At 37.1% G+C, this 16,813-nt stretch overlaps 2 protein-coding genes and 2 non-coding genes across 4 annotated transcripts in view; 2 read left to right on the top strand and 2 right to left on the bottom strand.

Moving 5' to 3' along the window:
- The window catches only part of LOC110439461 (uncharacterized), a 1,085,403-nt gene that overhangs the window by 761,243 nt on the left and 307,347 nt on the right, over window positions 1–16,813 (top strand). The window lies entirely within an intron of this gene.
- On the top strand, window positions 4,113–8,772 carry LOC141381526 (uncharacterized). Its single transcript, XM_073946747.1, has 14 exons — window positions 4,113–4,136; window positions 4,367–4,447; window positions 4,546–4,599; window positions 4,692–4,798; window positions 4,893–5,061; window positions 5,134–5,746; window positions 5,851–5,969; window positions 6,052–6,174; window positions 6,348–6,413; window positions 6,500–6,588; window positions 6,676–6,775; window positions 6,845–6,950; window positions 7,056–7,126; window positions 7,303–8,772. The coding sequence occupies exons 1-14, from the start codon at window positions 4,113–4,115 to the stop codon at window positions 7,393–7,395; spliced, it is 1,815 nt and encodes a 604-aa protein (XP_073802848.1). The 3' UTR covers window positions 7,396–8,772.
- trnat-cgu (transfer RNA threonine (anticodon CGU)) lies at window positions 11,629–11,702 on the bottom strand. Its single transcript has one exon. It is a non-coding gene; the product is annotated as a tRNA-Thr (tRNA).
- trnat-ugu (transfer RNA threonine (anticodon UGU)) lies at window positions 11,889–11,962 on the bottom strand. The gene has a single exon. It is a non-coding gene; the product is annotated as a tRNA-Thr (tRNA).

The raw sequence follows: 16,813 nt of genomic DNA, 5'->3' as shown, positions 1-16,813 counted from the left end.
GTACTCAGTATTGCATATTTATGCATGTTCCCATAAGAATGTAAAATCCTGTCGTTAGTGATATGTAGATGTGAGAGTGAATAAGGGGTCGGCTAGAGCGTCGCTGCAGTTGCGCTGTAGTGGAGGGTGGCTCAGCTTAGCGTCTCTGCTGCTGCAGAGGTTCAGTGGGTCAGTATGGAGGCAATGTGTGCTCCTGCATAAGCATATACTGCTCTATTTATGCAGTGGACTGTGATGATAGTGGTATTGGAAGTGTAAGTGTATACGAGCTTGTTTAGAGCGTTGCTGCCACAGCAATTGAAACTTGGGCGACCGCGAAATGGGTCAGAGCTGTGGTAAACAAGAGTGAATGGAAGTATAGGGCAATTAGAGGGAAAAATTAAATGAAGAAATGTGGGGAAGAGGCCTAGACATGCATTGGGGTGTACCCTTTGTGTAAATGATCTGTTTGCTTTATAAAGAGAGTTTCTTCATCCTGCAAAGTTAGATCAGCTATGATGAGGTGGAATATGGGATTGAAATTTTGATGTTAGTTCAGAACATCTCAAAAACCAAAAAGTGTAGTGTGAATATGGCATTAGGGGTATGGGCTGTATGAGTGAAAATGTATCTTTGCTAAGAGTTGAATGAGGGCAGTTATCTGGAGCCGGCAGTCATGCGCTCTTAAAATGAGAAAATAAGAGAGAATCAAAAATTATATATTTACAGCATAGTATATATACAGCAGACATCATTAATTGTTTCAGCTGATATTCATGCAAGGTTTCTTCATAAGTGCATGGGCAACTGTGAATAGAAGCGCCTTTGTTAATGCATGTTACAATAACTATAATATCTTGATGTGCAAGGGTTGTTGAAGTGGGCATTCGACCCCCTGCAGGGTGGCAAATGGATGGAAGGCTGAGGATATGGGGCGTGTCTTGGCTGGTGGTCCTAGAAGTACCTCTTGGAGAGCAGGTGAGATGACAGTGGAGTGGAGTTTAAACCCCTTAGTGGTATAGAAGTTTGTTTAAAAGCAAATGTACCTAACACAGTCAATGTATGAAAAGTTACTCCATTGACTCTCATTGAAATTTCCTCCTCCGGTTTGTACCAGTCAAGCAGGAAATTGCTTCTTTGCCGTTTCACATCTCACTGACTTCCCATTATAAACTTTTCTATGACACTCGTGTGTATTGATATATGAGTCACTATTGACATGTTATAAAAGAGCTTCAATGCTTAATGTGATATATGTATTTCAGTAGCTGGGTAATACTCTTTTCATTTTAATTTTTTTATTATTTAAATGTAAATATATCAACTCCCAACATCAAACTTGAAAAATAATGTTACCACTTTGTAGGAACTGTGTGAATGTAATGTTTAACATTAGCTTTTATTAAATCCATGATCAATAACATTACGTATGGAATCTTAACATGATTGAAAAATCTTGAGTGTATCTGGCCCGATTTATTCATAAAAGCTGCGTCCCAAATGGCACACTATACACTATGCACTCATGCACTATGTACTTATGCACTTACACACTCAACAGGGTAGTATATGTATGTAGTGTCGTCCCAAATGGCACACTAATGTTTTTTTACTAAGCGGAAATTCAAACCGTTTCCCTGATGACGTTTGTTGTTTGCCAAATCATTGAAGTAAACGGCCAAATTATCAAATAATACCTGCTGTGAGTGTTGCCGCATTCACCATCGGGGTGCGCTATAATCACTCTCGTAGAAGAATTTTGCTTTCACCATCCAAAATAAATAAAGTTATTCAACGTGTGCGTCCGATAGCTCCGCCTCTTCCGCTACGTAAGCAAACCTGCGGTCGTTGAGTGCGTGAAGTGTCCATCATTACACACTTCATTTTACCGGCTGAATGAGTGCATCATCCGGGTAATTAAAGTGCACTTATTATTTTTAGAGTTTTCCGTGTGAACGCACTACTTACACTATTTATACTACAAAATGGCATAGAATAGTGCATAAGTATGCGATTTGGGACGCAGCGAAAGTCTTTGCACTCAGTCGATTCATGAAACTATCAAGAGAGAAGGCGGGACAATCACAGGTTTGGAAAGCTTATTGGATGGTGGTACTTCACCTTTCAGCTATTGGCTCCTTGGAGTACCAGTCAGAGTTCAGAGTGCAAAAGGTTGGCGGCCATTTTGTAGACCAAAATAGCTACGGTGTTTATGCCTGAAAGACTGGCTCCACGTGCTCCAGCAGCAGGTTTGGGTGATAACAGTGCACCCTTCCATAAATGTTTATCAACGTTTGGATATGTTGTAGACTAATGTTTGTGGATTAGATTGCCTTGTAATTTGCATTTGAACTACTTTAGCTGTCTGAATGTTATGGATTTGTTGACAGCCAGGAGGCTGAGAGGTGAGTTCTTTGTTGAAATCATTCCATTCACGCTAGTCTCGTCTTTCATAAACCTTTATGAAATGTTTAGTCTTTGTTGGAGTGTTGTTATCTAGCGAGGCATGTCTGTTATCGAAAGTGGACCCCTATTAGATCAGTGAGAGTTCGGCTTCATTGCAGTGGCTTGGATTGCCGGCGTCTTGAGTTTAGTTGGAGTTGTGGCTTGCGTTGTATGGGGCAGTTGGAGTAATCTGATTGGATTATTACTGATTACAGATGAGTGGCCAGTTGTGCTAAATCATATCACGTGCTCCTCTCGAAATTAGTTTATGAAACTTCATGTGTTGCAGCTTTTATTAGTAAAGTTTCTTTACTTTTGGGTTCAAGATTCTTTCTAGTTTACTATATTTACTATTTTGAGTAAAATAAAAACTTGATAAATATTTTATGATTTGGGAACATTTTTTTTACATTATTAATACACTGTGATGTTCCCAAGACTCTAGATTGGAGTCTAAATTATAGAGGTAAAGTTGGTTTTATATTCGCACATTCAGACTTTCCCCTTAATAATATAATTTCATAAAAATATTATTTGCAAACTCTAAATAGCGACATCATATTATCAGCCAATGACTATCAAAGTACAACATTGTTCACAGTCAAATAAACAGTGTTAATGTTGTTTAGAAGTCACACTTGCATTCTAATTATGATTGAATATTCAAAGTAACAAGGTAAACAACATAGAGACCTATAAATGAACAAATGTGTAAATATAAAACCAACTTTACCTCTATGTCTAGGTGCCTGTGTAGCAGTCGATTCTGTTCCCTTCTGGAATTCCAGTTCCCCCTCTACGAAGCGTATCCGCTAACAGCGTATGCGGACACACCCAAACACAACTGGATGTACGGAAAGCGAAAAGGGACAAAAGTGTGGCAATGCTTTGTATGTCTTGCAATGTCAAAGTAGCGCAATAAAATCAATCTTACACTTCCATTACATATTACCTGTGGTTCTTGTTTGCATTTTTAGCTTTTTTTTTAATGTCTTAGTTTATGCACCCTAATTTAATATTGCATGTAGGCCTACAGTTATGTTAGTCCTCTAGACACATGTGTCCCAGTATGTGCCCCAGTGTTTGTGTGCGCGCGCGTACGTACATACATACATACATATATATATATATATATATATATATATATATATATATATATATATATATATATAATAATTGTTTACAATTAATTATTCAATTAATTAATTATCAGTGGAGCTATAAATTGGGAACATGGCCATACCACATTGTCACTTGATAGTCACACCAATTTGTATTGCTTGTGGTTACTCTCTGACTCAAACAACAATAATGGATCCAAAAATGTATGAACAAATTATGAACTATAAACAGCAAGGCACATACCCTGTTGGTATAAAGAAGGAGCAAAAATATATTATACGCCGGCGTTCTTCCAACTTCCAAATTGATGGTAAGCAAAGTACTTTTGAGTTAAGATTTTAAAATATTTATTCATAAAAGAATTAAATAACAATAATGCTGTTTGAATAGATGGAAAACTTTACCACCTTTCAAAAAAAAATGGCGTGGAGTTAAAAAAACAAGTGGTTGTTGGGGAAAATGAAGCAAATGAAATTTTTCAAGATTTTCATGCAAGCTCCCATGGAGCACACTGTGGAACGGAGAAAACAAAACTTGCCATTTCAGCCCGATTTTACTGGCCTGGAATGGGGGTGGATATTGATAAATGGGTAAGATTTAAATAATTTCTTTCAAACTTGTTATGAGATCTTAATGGATTGTTTCTCATTTGCTTATTTCTGATTTTCAGGTTTTGCAGTGTGCTCAATGCCAGTTTAGTAGGCCATCCATAAAACAGGAGCCAAAGTATATTCCGATATGTGTATGTAAGCTTGTTCACATTTTCAAATACAAGGTGTCACAGCATTCACATTTATTTGTGCTGTTTTTCCTTCCTAAGGTGGATAGGCCACTAGAACTGTTGGGTATGGACCTGGTGGGCAAAGTGACCAAAACCGACAAGGGCAACGAATACATTTGTGTCATTGTCGATTATTACACCAAATGGTCAGAGGCGTATCCCATACCCAACAAATCAGCTGCAGTTGTTGCACGCTGTATCATTAACTTTTTTTATAGGTTTGGGGACCAAAGAGGATCCTAACCGACCAAGGCAGAGAGTTTGTGAACCAGGTTTGCAACTTATCAAATTACATTCAGAAAATAAGAATAAATGTTTTGTGCAAATCAGAATTATACAAACCTTACATACGTTTTGCAAATAGATCAACAAAGACCTCTGTGACTTCCTTGGTGTGGAACGAAGCCTCTGTGCCCCATACCATCCACAAACTAACGGCCTTGTGGAAAAACTAAATGGGACCATCCAGAAGTAAGTTGGCATTATGGGAATGCAATATTGATGTAATATTGTACATCCTTGTAATTGTTTACTAATACCTTCCTGCTCCTTTTTATTACTCTAGAGCCTTGTGTAAACTTGTGGAGGAGCGACCTGAAAAATGGGATGAGTACCTAGATGCAGTGATGTTTGGTCTAAGAACTAAGCCACAGCTGACAACTAGGTACTCCCCATTTTTCCTGATGTTCGGCTTTGAGGCCCGATACCCTTCAGAGGTGCCTGAGACATTTGAGGTATATGTTTAGTCTTTTATTTGGTTTAAATGACAAAGTGAAATCATTTCTAAGTGCTATATTTCCTAAAAGGTTAACAGCACAGTGGAAAATATATTAACTGAGGACACCGTGTCAGGGGCCATTTCTCTAAAAGAGAAAATTGACCACATGGTAAAGGAAAATGTAAAAAAAAAACAGGAGCGCAGACAGAAAGTGCAAAATCAAGCACAGTTCTCTGTTGGTCAAAAGGTCCTACGGAAAAACATAAGGTCCCAGCAGAGAAAAGGTGGCAAGCTTGAGCGGAGCTGGCTAGGACCTTTTGAAATCATCCAACTCAAAGAAAAAAGTGCTGATCTGAGGGATGAGAAAGGTCACATTTACCCAAAAATAAGCACAGACCACCTTAAGTTATTTAAAGTAGATGGACCTCATGTACCCCACAGGATCCTTGCTGCACAACAAAATCAAAGACCAGACCAGCATCCTTCACCTACACCTTTAGACCTCACCATCACAAAACTGCAGCCCCAACCATCACCGCCATCCTCACCAAATGCACCACAACTTTCTCCCTGTGTCTCCCCCAAGTCTTCCTCTTCCCTGTCTCCACTGAACTTAACTGTCAGTCTCTCCTCTCCTCCATCCCACACCACTACAGTGGAAGTGCTTGCACAGGCTGACTCCAAGGATGCAAAACATGGCTGTAAGTGCTGATATACTATAGAATCAAATGCTGTAATAAAAGCAAAAATATTTTTCAGGTGTGAAACTATATTTTTTAAAGTGCTGCTTTTTATTTGTTTATAGACCTCAAAAGTGCTTGGAAAGGCAATGAAAGCCATGTATTGCTGTCCAAAGTGGGACCATATAAATTATTTTATTCTGACATTTCAAGGCTCAGACCTGGCATGGAGTTGGAGAGTGAGGTAAAGATAAAAAAATTGTCACGTCAATCTTTTATGTAATGTTCTATTAATGTTTTATTATTTTTTTTTATTGTTTGACAAGGTAATAAATGCTTATCTTACCTTGAAAGTGAAGGAGCACAATGAAAAATCTAAGCGTAAAGCCTATGCTTTTAACACATTTACAATGTCTGAGCTGTGGAAAGGAAAACCTCAGCGATTCAAGGTGTATGTTTTTTTTTTTGTTTTTTTGTGTGTTTTTATTAATAAATATTTTAGTTTTTATTCTTTCTGACCATGTGTAAAATTTAATAACAAAATGGATCTTGCATGCTTTTAGCAAGTTGTGTAATTATATATAGTTATATAGTTTCTAATATTGTGTTCATTTATATTTAGGTGGACCCAGCAAAATATGATGTATTGTTGGGTATTGTCAATGAATGTCACCACTGGTTTTTGATGGTAAATGCTTCTGATTTGAAAACGGACTCTTCTTGAAACTTTCCCTATTCTCAAGTTTTTTTATTTTTATTTTTTGTTAAATCTAGGCTATATACCCAGCCCAAAGGAAAGCTATTCTTCTTGATTCTCTTGGAGAGACTGAGGTGAAGAAAAAGAAGTGTTTGGAAACGGCAAGGTATTATAATTCGGCATAATCTGATATTGGAAGTTAACTGACAGACAGACAGAAAAAAAAAACAAAAAAAAAAAAAACCTTTTGCAGCGCAATTATGAAGAAACTTCCAGTTTCACATTGGGTGTGTGAAACACTGCCTCACCCACATCAAAAAGATGGAACATCATGTGGTGTGTTTGCGTTGAAGGTATGTGTCATTGACCATATGAAATATTAATAAAATTTGGATTGTTTATTTATATTTGTTTTTGTCCAGTTTGCAGAATACATCCTTAAAGAGAAGGAAATTGACTTCTGCAGTGCACCACAAGAAGTGAAACGACTCCGATTAGAGATTGCATCAACACTTCTTGACCAATCTGGTATGTTTTTATTCGTGTTTAACTTAATTTTCAGTGCGTTTATGCATTTTCAGAACTTACTTAAAATTCACAAAAGAAATTTAAACAGCTCATTTTATCTCATAGATGATCTAAGTGACCTGTGTCACTTTTGTGGGGAGGCAGAGACATTTGATGAATCTGAGAATTTTCTCTGGGTAACAACATTTGTCTTTTTTTTTTTTTTTTTTTTTTAATGCATTGTAAGCAAGTTTTATTTATTTATTTTTTAATCATAGCATATGATTGAATAACACGAACATTTTGCTTACAACGTTGCTTCCCTTTTTATTATGAGGCAGATGTATTATTAATACCCCCTCTCTATTTTTAGATTTCCTGTGACCAATGTGGGCGATGGTTCCACGTGGCCTGCGTTAATAATCCAGCAACAGAAGCAGACTACAAATGCTTTTCCTGTAAATAAAAAAATGAAATGTAAAAACGTTTATTTTCTTGTTTATCTCTTTGGAAATTGCTATGGTATACCTGCTATAAATTTGTCTCTAAAATGTAAAGCTGTGTATGGCAAACATGCTGTCTAAAATAAAATTCCGCTTAAGGAATAAGGAAAAACTTTCTAGATTACGTGGAGAAACTTAATTTTCAGGTTCGCGAAAAATACGAACTTTAAGAACCACTCTGCTTCCCGTACATCCAGTTGTGCTTCACGGGTACGTTGTTTGCGATCATACGTATGGTGCCTCGGCAACAACGCAAACCATGTAGTTTGTGACAAAGGAGTTTGTCACTGGCCTGCGGCAGAGCTGTACACCCACATATTCACGCACACACACATAACTTACCTTCACTCCACCAGCCGATCGATCGGGTGCACACGGGAGATTGCGCTGTAATAAAAACACATACACGCACAAACACATTATATACTCCATTAATCCTTGCATATTCTGACACGCCATAAATCACACCGCATACATTTGTCTTACCTGTGTGTCCGTTTGTGTTTGTGTTTGTTCGTCTCGTTGCGTTTCTGTTGCGTCTCTCTTCCGGGTTGCGCAATCGCGGCTACGGGAGGCAAAAGGGGCCAAAAAGGTCATGCGCAGCATTTTATGCACAGTGATGCGCTGCGCATGCGCTGAGTGGTTGGGCACCCGGGGGAGACTATGTGTTTTATGTGGGGGATGAAAAGAATGGGAAAACAATGGAAGAAGCAGTATTCATGACATGTGAAAATGCTGATTTAATAATTTTGGTTTTAAGTTGTATAGTAATACAAATGAAGTGTATGAAAGTGTGAAATACTTACCTGAAAGATTTGTTTATGTCCATACTTACCTTATACTTACCTTCAATATAGTTTAATCCAAACTGGGCGGAGTCACTCACTATAAATAGAGTGACTTGTGCTCAGTTCAGAGTGGGAGTCGTTGGAGATAGAAGGTGTGAGTAGTGTCGAATAGTTGGTTTTGATAATTCTGGAGAACAAATATTTTGTATATAATTATTTTGTTACTTTATTGTCTCTATTTGTTTGTTTTGTTGTTTGTTTATTTTTTTTGTATATATATATCTATTTTTTTTCTTTTATTTTTGGGATTTTTGGAATGGAAACTTTTGCACTGTAAATAAACGCACCTTGCACCATAGTGCTACGTCGGCTGAGCCATCATTCATTTTTTTTTTCTTGTTTCACACACACCCGAAAAACGCCTCTGTGTGACATAGTTTAATTGCGTAAAGGGGAACAGACATTCCGAGGGGAACAGAATCGACTGCTACACCTGCATTACTCCTCACGGGGGAAAATAAAAGTTGTTGTGCGAGCTACCCCAGGACACTGTGGCTACTAAGGAGTCCTCATGTCAAGACCTGCCATCTCATTGACTCTTTAACCTTATGGTTTTCTTTTGCATTACTTCTATCTTGTAATTAAAGTGTTGTTGTGATTAGATCCTAAGTTCTTTATCTTCATTAATATTCCTCAACATTTTTGGTTGCTTTGATTGATTGCTTTTGTAATGGCCTCAAAAGGATTATAAATGTTTAATTTTATTTTTAATGCCTTTATTTTATTTGTGGTTTATATATAAATCTGAATAAGTTGGAGAGAGCAGCGTACAGGGATGCATGCATGCACCAATGAGGGCGCTGTGAGAAAAGAGACATTGTGTGTTCATAAGAGAAGAAGAGTCAGATAAGTGATTCAGTCTGTAAGTGAACCGTTCTTGTAAATGAATTGTTGTTGTTCAGTCCCGAATCGTCACAGAAAAAAAGACCGGAGCAAATAAATCTACAGAAAATCAAAAGACTGTCCTATTCATTGTTCAAGGGGGCAACACTTTATAAGTTACATTTTATAATAAATATTTTGCATTCAGGCTATTTTGTTGGTTCATCTCTCTTTTATGTTACGACTTATATGAGCAGGTCATAACACTTTGTAAAATGTTTCTAGTTGTATCTGAGATATTGTCCTTTCAGTCATGATCATAGGTAAGAGTAGGAACCTAGATTGAGCGGTAAATTGAGAACACTGCCTTTCGTCTTAGTTCCTTCACTACAATTGACAATCACATCAACTGCATTACTGCGGCCGCTGCACTGATCCATCTTTTAATCTCACATTCCATTCCTCATGAAAAACACAAATACTTGAACTCCATGTGGGGTAAGGACTCTCCTCCAAACTGGAGATGGCCTCCTTTTTCTAGTCAAGCTCCTGAGAGGTGTTGTTTCTTTTCCTTCCTTGTCACACTCAGCAGCAAATTGTCCCTCTGCATGCTGAAGGTCCATGTCCTGTGAAGCCAATAGGACAACATTATCTGCAAATGACCGAGACCGTCCTAGCCTGCATCTAAAATTCTGTCAGTAAAAGTTATTATATTGTTGAGATAAGCCTTAAAAGACACATTTACAAAATAAAATGAACAAAAAAAAAATGGATGGATAGGGATTGTAGTTGTGGAAGAGGAAGCAGGATGGCTTTTTTATCCTTAAACCAAGATAGATCTTCTTCGGAGGGATGGACCAGTGCGCGAGATGTCTCAGACTGAAGGCGTTATTGTTCCAGAAAAATAAATTGATTAAATTATCAAACTGTTTTAAATATTGTAAAGAATTATTTACAGGGATATACTGAAGCAGAGAAATAACTTTAGGAAGGCAATTCATTTTGAGTATGATAGTTTGCTATTTTGAGTACCGCAGAGCAGTGGTTCTCACTCCATGGTCTGGTGCTTGTGCAAAATGAATTGACAACCTGTGAAAATCAGTAAATATTAAGTTTAAGAGCAATTTATTTAAAAACAAGGAAAGGAAAGTGTTAAGTGTTTCAGGACATAAGAACAAGTAATAAAATAGGCTATAGTCTATATTTCGCCCTTAGGAAGCCCAGCTTTGGCCAGACCAGGCCCTGGAAGTGACAGTGGAAACGCGACACTTTTTGCTCACTTTTGGCACGATAGTGGAAAAGCAGATAATGGTTCTGGTGAATCTCAAAAACTGGTCAGTTTTTGTTGGCTTGTCACTGGGTTACCCCATCCAGTGGCAACACAGTAGTTCTCACTGTAGTGGGCAGATTCTTGAAGGCAGCTCACTTTATTCCCCTCCACAAATTACCTTTATCAAGGAAGAAAGCAGCCATTTTTTTGGACCACGTCTTTCGTATTTATGGCCTCCTAGTTGACATGGTTTTAGACAGGGGTCCCCATTTTGTGTCTAAGTTTTGGGCAGAATTGTGCTGACAACTGAGGGCGACTCCTAGCCTTTCTCACGAGTACCACCCACAGACCAATGGCCAGGCCGTGCAAGCTAATTTGTGGCTGGAGAGGGTCCTGCGTTGCGTCGCATGCAGGGAACCCTCATCTTGAAGTTCCAGATTAACCATGAGTTCTCCCTTCCTATCTTATCTATGGGCTTGTCTCCCTTTCAGTGCTACTTAGGCTACCAGCCCCCTCTGTAGACTGATTTCAAGAGGCTGCCATTTTAAAAGTGAAATCGAGGCTACGTTGGAAAAAAAACAGAAGTATTGTATGGAGTCACACAGCAACATTATGTACCTGGGTGTACATCTTAATCTCAGTCCCCGTCCCCACTGTGTTTACCTGGTGCCATGAACTAAATTCTAGGAGGCCACTTAAGCATATTACTCTTAAAGAGATTGTAATTTTGTTTGATGCCTAATCTGTTATTAAATGTTGGAATTAAACTGAACTAAATGATATTAAAGTGATGTTTACACTATCTGCATTTTGAAATCGTGGCAACAGCTGGATGTTTGTAATCCACAGCACGTTGTTGCAATGTTTACAATGCTGCTCCTATACTTCCATAGTTTTTCCCACCACAGCCTAGCTTTCATTCTATAAAATGGTGGCCATGTGAAATCTCCTGTTTACTAGACAGGCGCTTTGACCAACTAAGCCACAGCGCCAAACGACCTTGACAGGGGCTAATTGTTTAATTTGTAAAAAGAAAAAAAAAGTAGCACTGCATGTGTGAATATCTGGACTTGAAATATTAAAGTCCAACTGGTTAGGCATTACCACACTATGCTATATAAAGCCATCATCCAAAGCCCTCTTGAACGAGCAGCGTTCTTACGGATTTGAGTTTTGTTAAGAAACCGACTGCTAAACATCCCGCTGCGTAAACACTTGTTACTCTTAACAAAAAGCAACTCTGGCACCTGTAGATTAGGCACTGCTGGGATTTGAACCCAGGATCTCCTGTTTACGAGACAGGCGCTTTGACCAACTAAGCCACAGTGCCAACAATGAAGAGGAGGCAAGACGTTTTTGCACACAGAGACTAAAAAAAGACAGCAAGTCTTAAAATGGTAAGCAAAGAGGTTGTTTAACTATATTTGTCGCACTATTCATTACGCCTCAAAGCTATACAATTTTATAATTCATTCCGGTAAGCTCTATAAAACAAGCACACGCACCACCTGGACTAAGGCGCTGCTGGGATTTGAGCCCAGGATCTCCTGTTTACAAGACAGGGGCTTTGACCAGCTAAGCCACAGCACCACAAAAATTCACAGTAAGAGACATTTGCCGGATAACAAAAATTGAAGAAGAAAAAATAATACACAACAAAAACCAGCATGTCAGGATGCAGAAAATGCTGACAAGACGGATGCAGTCTTTTTGAGTCTGGATGATCATGTCTCAAACCTGACCTGTAACCTGGCCTCTGTTCAAGATCAAAGCAAAAAGTGCATGAATTTATTTTTATCATTACATCCAAACCCAGAGTCAGCTCGGAAAATGGAAATCAGGACAAACATATGCTATCGGCCATTGAAAGAGTTTCAGATCAGAAAGCCACTCTCCCATAATCTGAGGGAAAGGTGCAGTTTGGATTTGAACCTAGGACCTGCTGTTCCCAAGACAGGTGCTCTGGCCAACTTAGTCTTAACACTAAAAGAAAAAACCTCTGGATATGATTCTTCCAAACGCAGTTTCATCTAAGACAGTAGGGGGTGGGGGGGAAGCAAAATGTACTATGCTTTCTACTCAGTTACTTTGCACATGCATAAAGAGGCTCTCAAACGACATTGCTGATGATTTCAAGGATCGATAGATCTGATCTGATGATCTGTTATATGATCGATAGATCTGTCCTTCACAACACAAGCAGCGATCTCAGATCAGTTTATCCAGACATTCTAATCTAATTCGCGAACCTCTTTAAAGAACCAAATTAGTGAGAGATCAGCTATCAAGATTAAAAGATTCAGGATCTGCCAAATCATCTTAGATCATTTAAGCGAGGTACAAAGAACGGACCCCATGGAATATGACTCGGGAACTACGAGTCCTCTCAGGAAGTGATTTGTTAATTCACGCGTGCACACATTTGTGCAAGTGGTATAGTTATTTCAAGTCTTCATCACATTTCGAGTCGTTCATCGCAGAAAGGCAGAAACCAATCATATGCATTTAGAGCCGGAAAAAAAGAATTGATCCGTTCATCTTTCCTCTATCGGGTCTGAGTCACTTGTTCATCACAGGCTGATCATACGCATTTAGAGCCGGAAAAAGAATTGATCGGTTCACCTCATGAGTCCTCTATTGGGTCTGAATCACTTATTCCTCACGGGCCAATCATACGCGTTTAGAGCCGGAAAAAGAATTGATCCATTCATCTCTCGAGTGCTCTATCGGGTCTGATTCACTCCTTCATCACGGGCCAATCATACGCATTTAGGGTCGGAAAAAGAATTGAACCGCTCATCTCTCGTATCCTCAGGTTATGTCATTCTGTCACGTAAATAACGAACGACTTAAGACTTGATAGGTGAACTAATCATTATGGCTCCTATCGGCTGAGACTGTGTACATTGGTTAAGATTAAATGTGACTGCCAGTGTAACATGAACGAACCACTGACATTAGAAGACATGAAGAGGTGAGCTGAGCAAATTGACAAAAATGCCTTCAATGACAAAAGAGCAGGTAAACATTAAAGTATTATTTTCTCCTTCTTATAATATTCCATTTATCACTTATGTGTTATGCAATCAACCTTTTGGGCTAGTTGTAGATGTGTTTGGAAGCAATTCGTTAAATTTTTATAACATTTTGACAAATTGAACCAAATGAACGAAATGACTTGAAAAAATATTCGTTCATCTCGATGAACGAGACTCAAAGATCCGAGTCAGTAAAATGATCCGAACTTCCCATCACTAAACAGGTTTTTAAATGGATGCATGTAGTATGCAATAAATAATGCACTTTGCATTGCTTGAGAAAAAATACCAAATTATTATAATCTATTTTACAAAAAAAAGTAATTGGAATTCACAGTTTGTACTAGTTTTCTCTGAAATGATGCAAGAAATCAATAAAGATAAAGGCCTTACTGTTTAAATATATTGTAGTTTATTACAAAATATACATCTAAACACACACAGCAAGCATATGACAGAAATAAAACAATTATATATAAAATACAATTTAAACTAAAGTATAAAAGGCAGAGGATTCTTATGTAAACACAGCAAGAATATTACATAAATAAAATGACTATATATACAAATAAAGTCCTATTTTGAAAATAAATTAAAATGCAAATACAAAAGTAACTTAAAGTTAGTTGTAGTCAGAATTATGAGCCTTAATAAATTACTCTTACCTCACTAATTAACTTTATTAACCTAGTTAAGCCTTCACATGTCACTGTAAGCTGTGTAGAAGTGTCTTGAATAACATCTAGTAAAATATTATTTCATAAACGTGTTGAAAAAAATATTTTCAGAAATAATAAACAGAGGGGCTAATAATTCAGGGGGGCTAATAATTCTGACTTCAACTGTATGCATATGAAGAGTTTGGTTGCAAAACGCCATAAACCCCATTTTTTGACATTTGGATTTTATTATTGTAAATCACTGTTCAGATGTACCTTAATCTATGTGTGAATTTCTGCCCTTAATAACATTTAAGAATGTACATTTTAGGCCGAGTACAACATGTATTTTTTCACAAAACCTAAAAATCAACGTTTCTTTTGATATCAAATCCACGTTGATCACCGATGTTGATTCAACATCGTTTTGCTCATCGGTGTAATGTTGAAACGACATCAGGCACTCCATTCAAATCTAACCTGAAATCGTCACAATTGGTTACTTACCAACGTTGAATCGATGTTGATTTTCAGTCGATCGAAACAACATTATACAATCCACACATTTCCAACATATAATCAACCTAATTGGTTTGTCTAATGTTGAAATGATGTTGATTTTAGGTCGACTGGAACATCATAGAATCCACAGATTTTCAACATATAATTTATCCAAATGATTTAACGTTGAAATGAATGCTTACACAACCTTTTCAACATTAAACCAACACATATTACTAATATATATTATTAATTACAGTTTTTTAAAGGATACATATTATTTAATCTGTACATATGACAGAACACACCACAATATGTCATCATTTTTTATTTATACAAATATACAGCTGTACACATTCATCAAGAGCATAAATTCATTCAACTCTTCTATACACACAGTACACTTAAACACAGAGAGAACATTTAAATCATAGGCTAAAATAGTGAAAACCAATTACTCAAAAAAATAAAACTGTAGAATATTAAATACATTTGTCTATTTGTGTTCTATTTCAACACATATTTTTCATTGGAGTAAAAATGTATTTTATTTCAGATGTGCATAATAACAATTTACTATTAGGGTCAAAATACAGGTTTAAATCTCAATGCTTAAGCTGTTTAAAGAACAACTTTATTGAATTAATTGAGAAAGATACAATATGCCTTTCTATATTGTATAGAATATATCACAGAAACTAAAATGCAGATGCAACCATAGAAAAAAATATTCTCGCTGGATTAGCAGGGTCAATAAATAAATTAAACAAAAATAAATTAGTTTTTTAGGTGGTGTAAAACTGCCGGGAAGCCGTTCCTCTACAGTACCACTTTTTACTAGAATTCCATCCCGGATTTTCCAGAAATACAAAGTATTAGTGACCCAGAGACTTGTCTGAGAACAAGCTTGAAATATTACAACCACGGGCTAGAATTGCAAGTTTTAAGTTTTTAAAATTACAAGAATTTTTTTCAAAATATCATTGTTTAATGACTAAATGCTATAAATAAAAACAGTGCTGCGACTAAAGAATGTAAATACTGAATAATCCTATGCAATGCACATTATTCTATTATAACGATCACTGTGAACAATAAGCTAAGCATTTGTTATATATACAAACTACAAATATAAAAAACATTACAATAATGTAAAGCAATGATATTCTATATGTAAAAAAAAAAACTTTAAACGGCGTCTCGTCCGAGCTGAATATTTGCGGTCACCACACAGGCTCTTTAAAGGGCACCTATGGTAAAAAATCTACTTTTCAAGCTGTTTGGACTAGGGTTGGGCATCTAAGCTATAATGCCGATCCGATACGCATCTCGATACAAAGAATAGGATCCGATATATTAGCGATACATTTGTGACATATTGCGATGCAACACGATACGATTCACACCCATATCACGATACAATGCGATAATTCAGCACTAACTAATTAGATCAAGTTTATGAGATTATGTGAAAGAGGATGCTGTGCCATTGAATGAGTTATTATTTATTAACCAAGCAAAACCAAGACTTTTTTTTACAAACTGGCTTTTCTCTCAGAGCCAGAGTGTCAGTTTACAGTAGAGGGCCATTTTAGAACCTATAGCACATATTATTTAAGTATTTTCAAGATAAACAGAATGTATAAGTGCAATATATATTAATATATATATATATATATATATATATATATATATATATATATATATATATATATATATATATATATATATATTTGCACTCTTTCAACATAAAGGTTTAGCATTGCACAACAAGAATTGTGATTTAACTTTTCAACTATGAAAACAGGTTTTACAAAGATATATTTTGCCACTGAATATTCAAAACTTAAGGTGGTGAACTAGCAGTGTTATGCTGCTTTGAAACATCACTGTCACTGTAAACAACAGGCTAATAGAAATATAACAAACCAGCAATCTTCTTGCTGTGAGGTGGTCAAACTACCCACTGTGCCACCGTGACACCCATTATTTTTATCATTATTATTATTATAATGAAATAAAAATTAACAGGAGGAGGTGTTTAAAACCGCCTAGGGCGGCAGTATAGAGTTGGCGGCGTCCGCAACACCCAGTTATATCCGCGCATAGGGTGGCAGAATAGAGGTCCACGACACCCGCGCGTCCTCAGTTATATCCGCGCATAGGGCGGCAGAATAGAGGTCTGCGACACCCGCGCGTCCTCAGTTATATCCGCGCATAGGGCGGCAGAAGAGGTCCGCAAC

Source organism: Danio rerio, chromosome 4 (genome assembly GCF_049306965.1).
Source record: "Danio rerio strain Tuebingen ecotype United States chromosome 4, GRCz12tu, whole genome shotgun sequence".
Lineage (NCBI taxonomy): Eukaryota > Metazoa > Chordata > Actinopteri > Cypriniformes > Danionidae > Danio > Danio rerio.
This window is presented reverse-complemented; position numbering and strand designations above follow the sequence as displayed.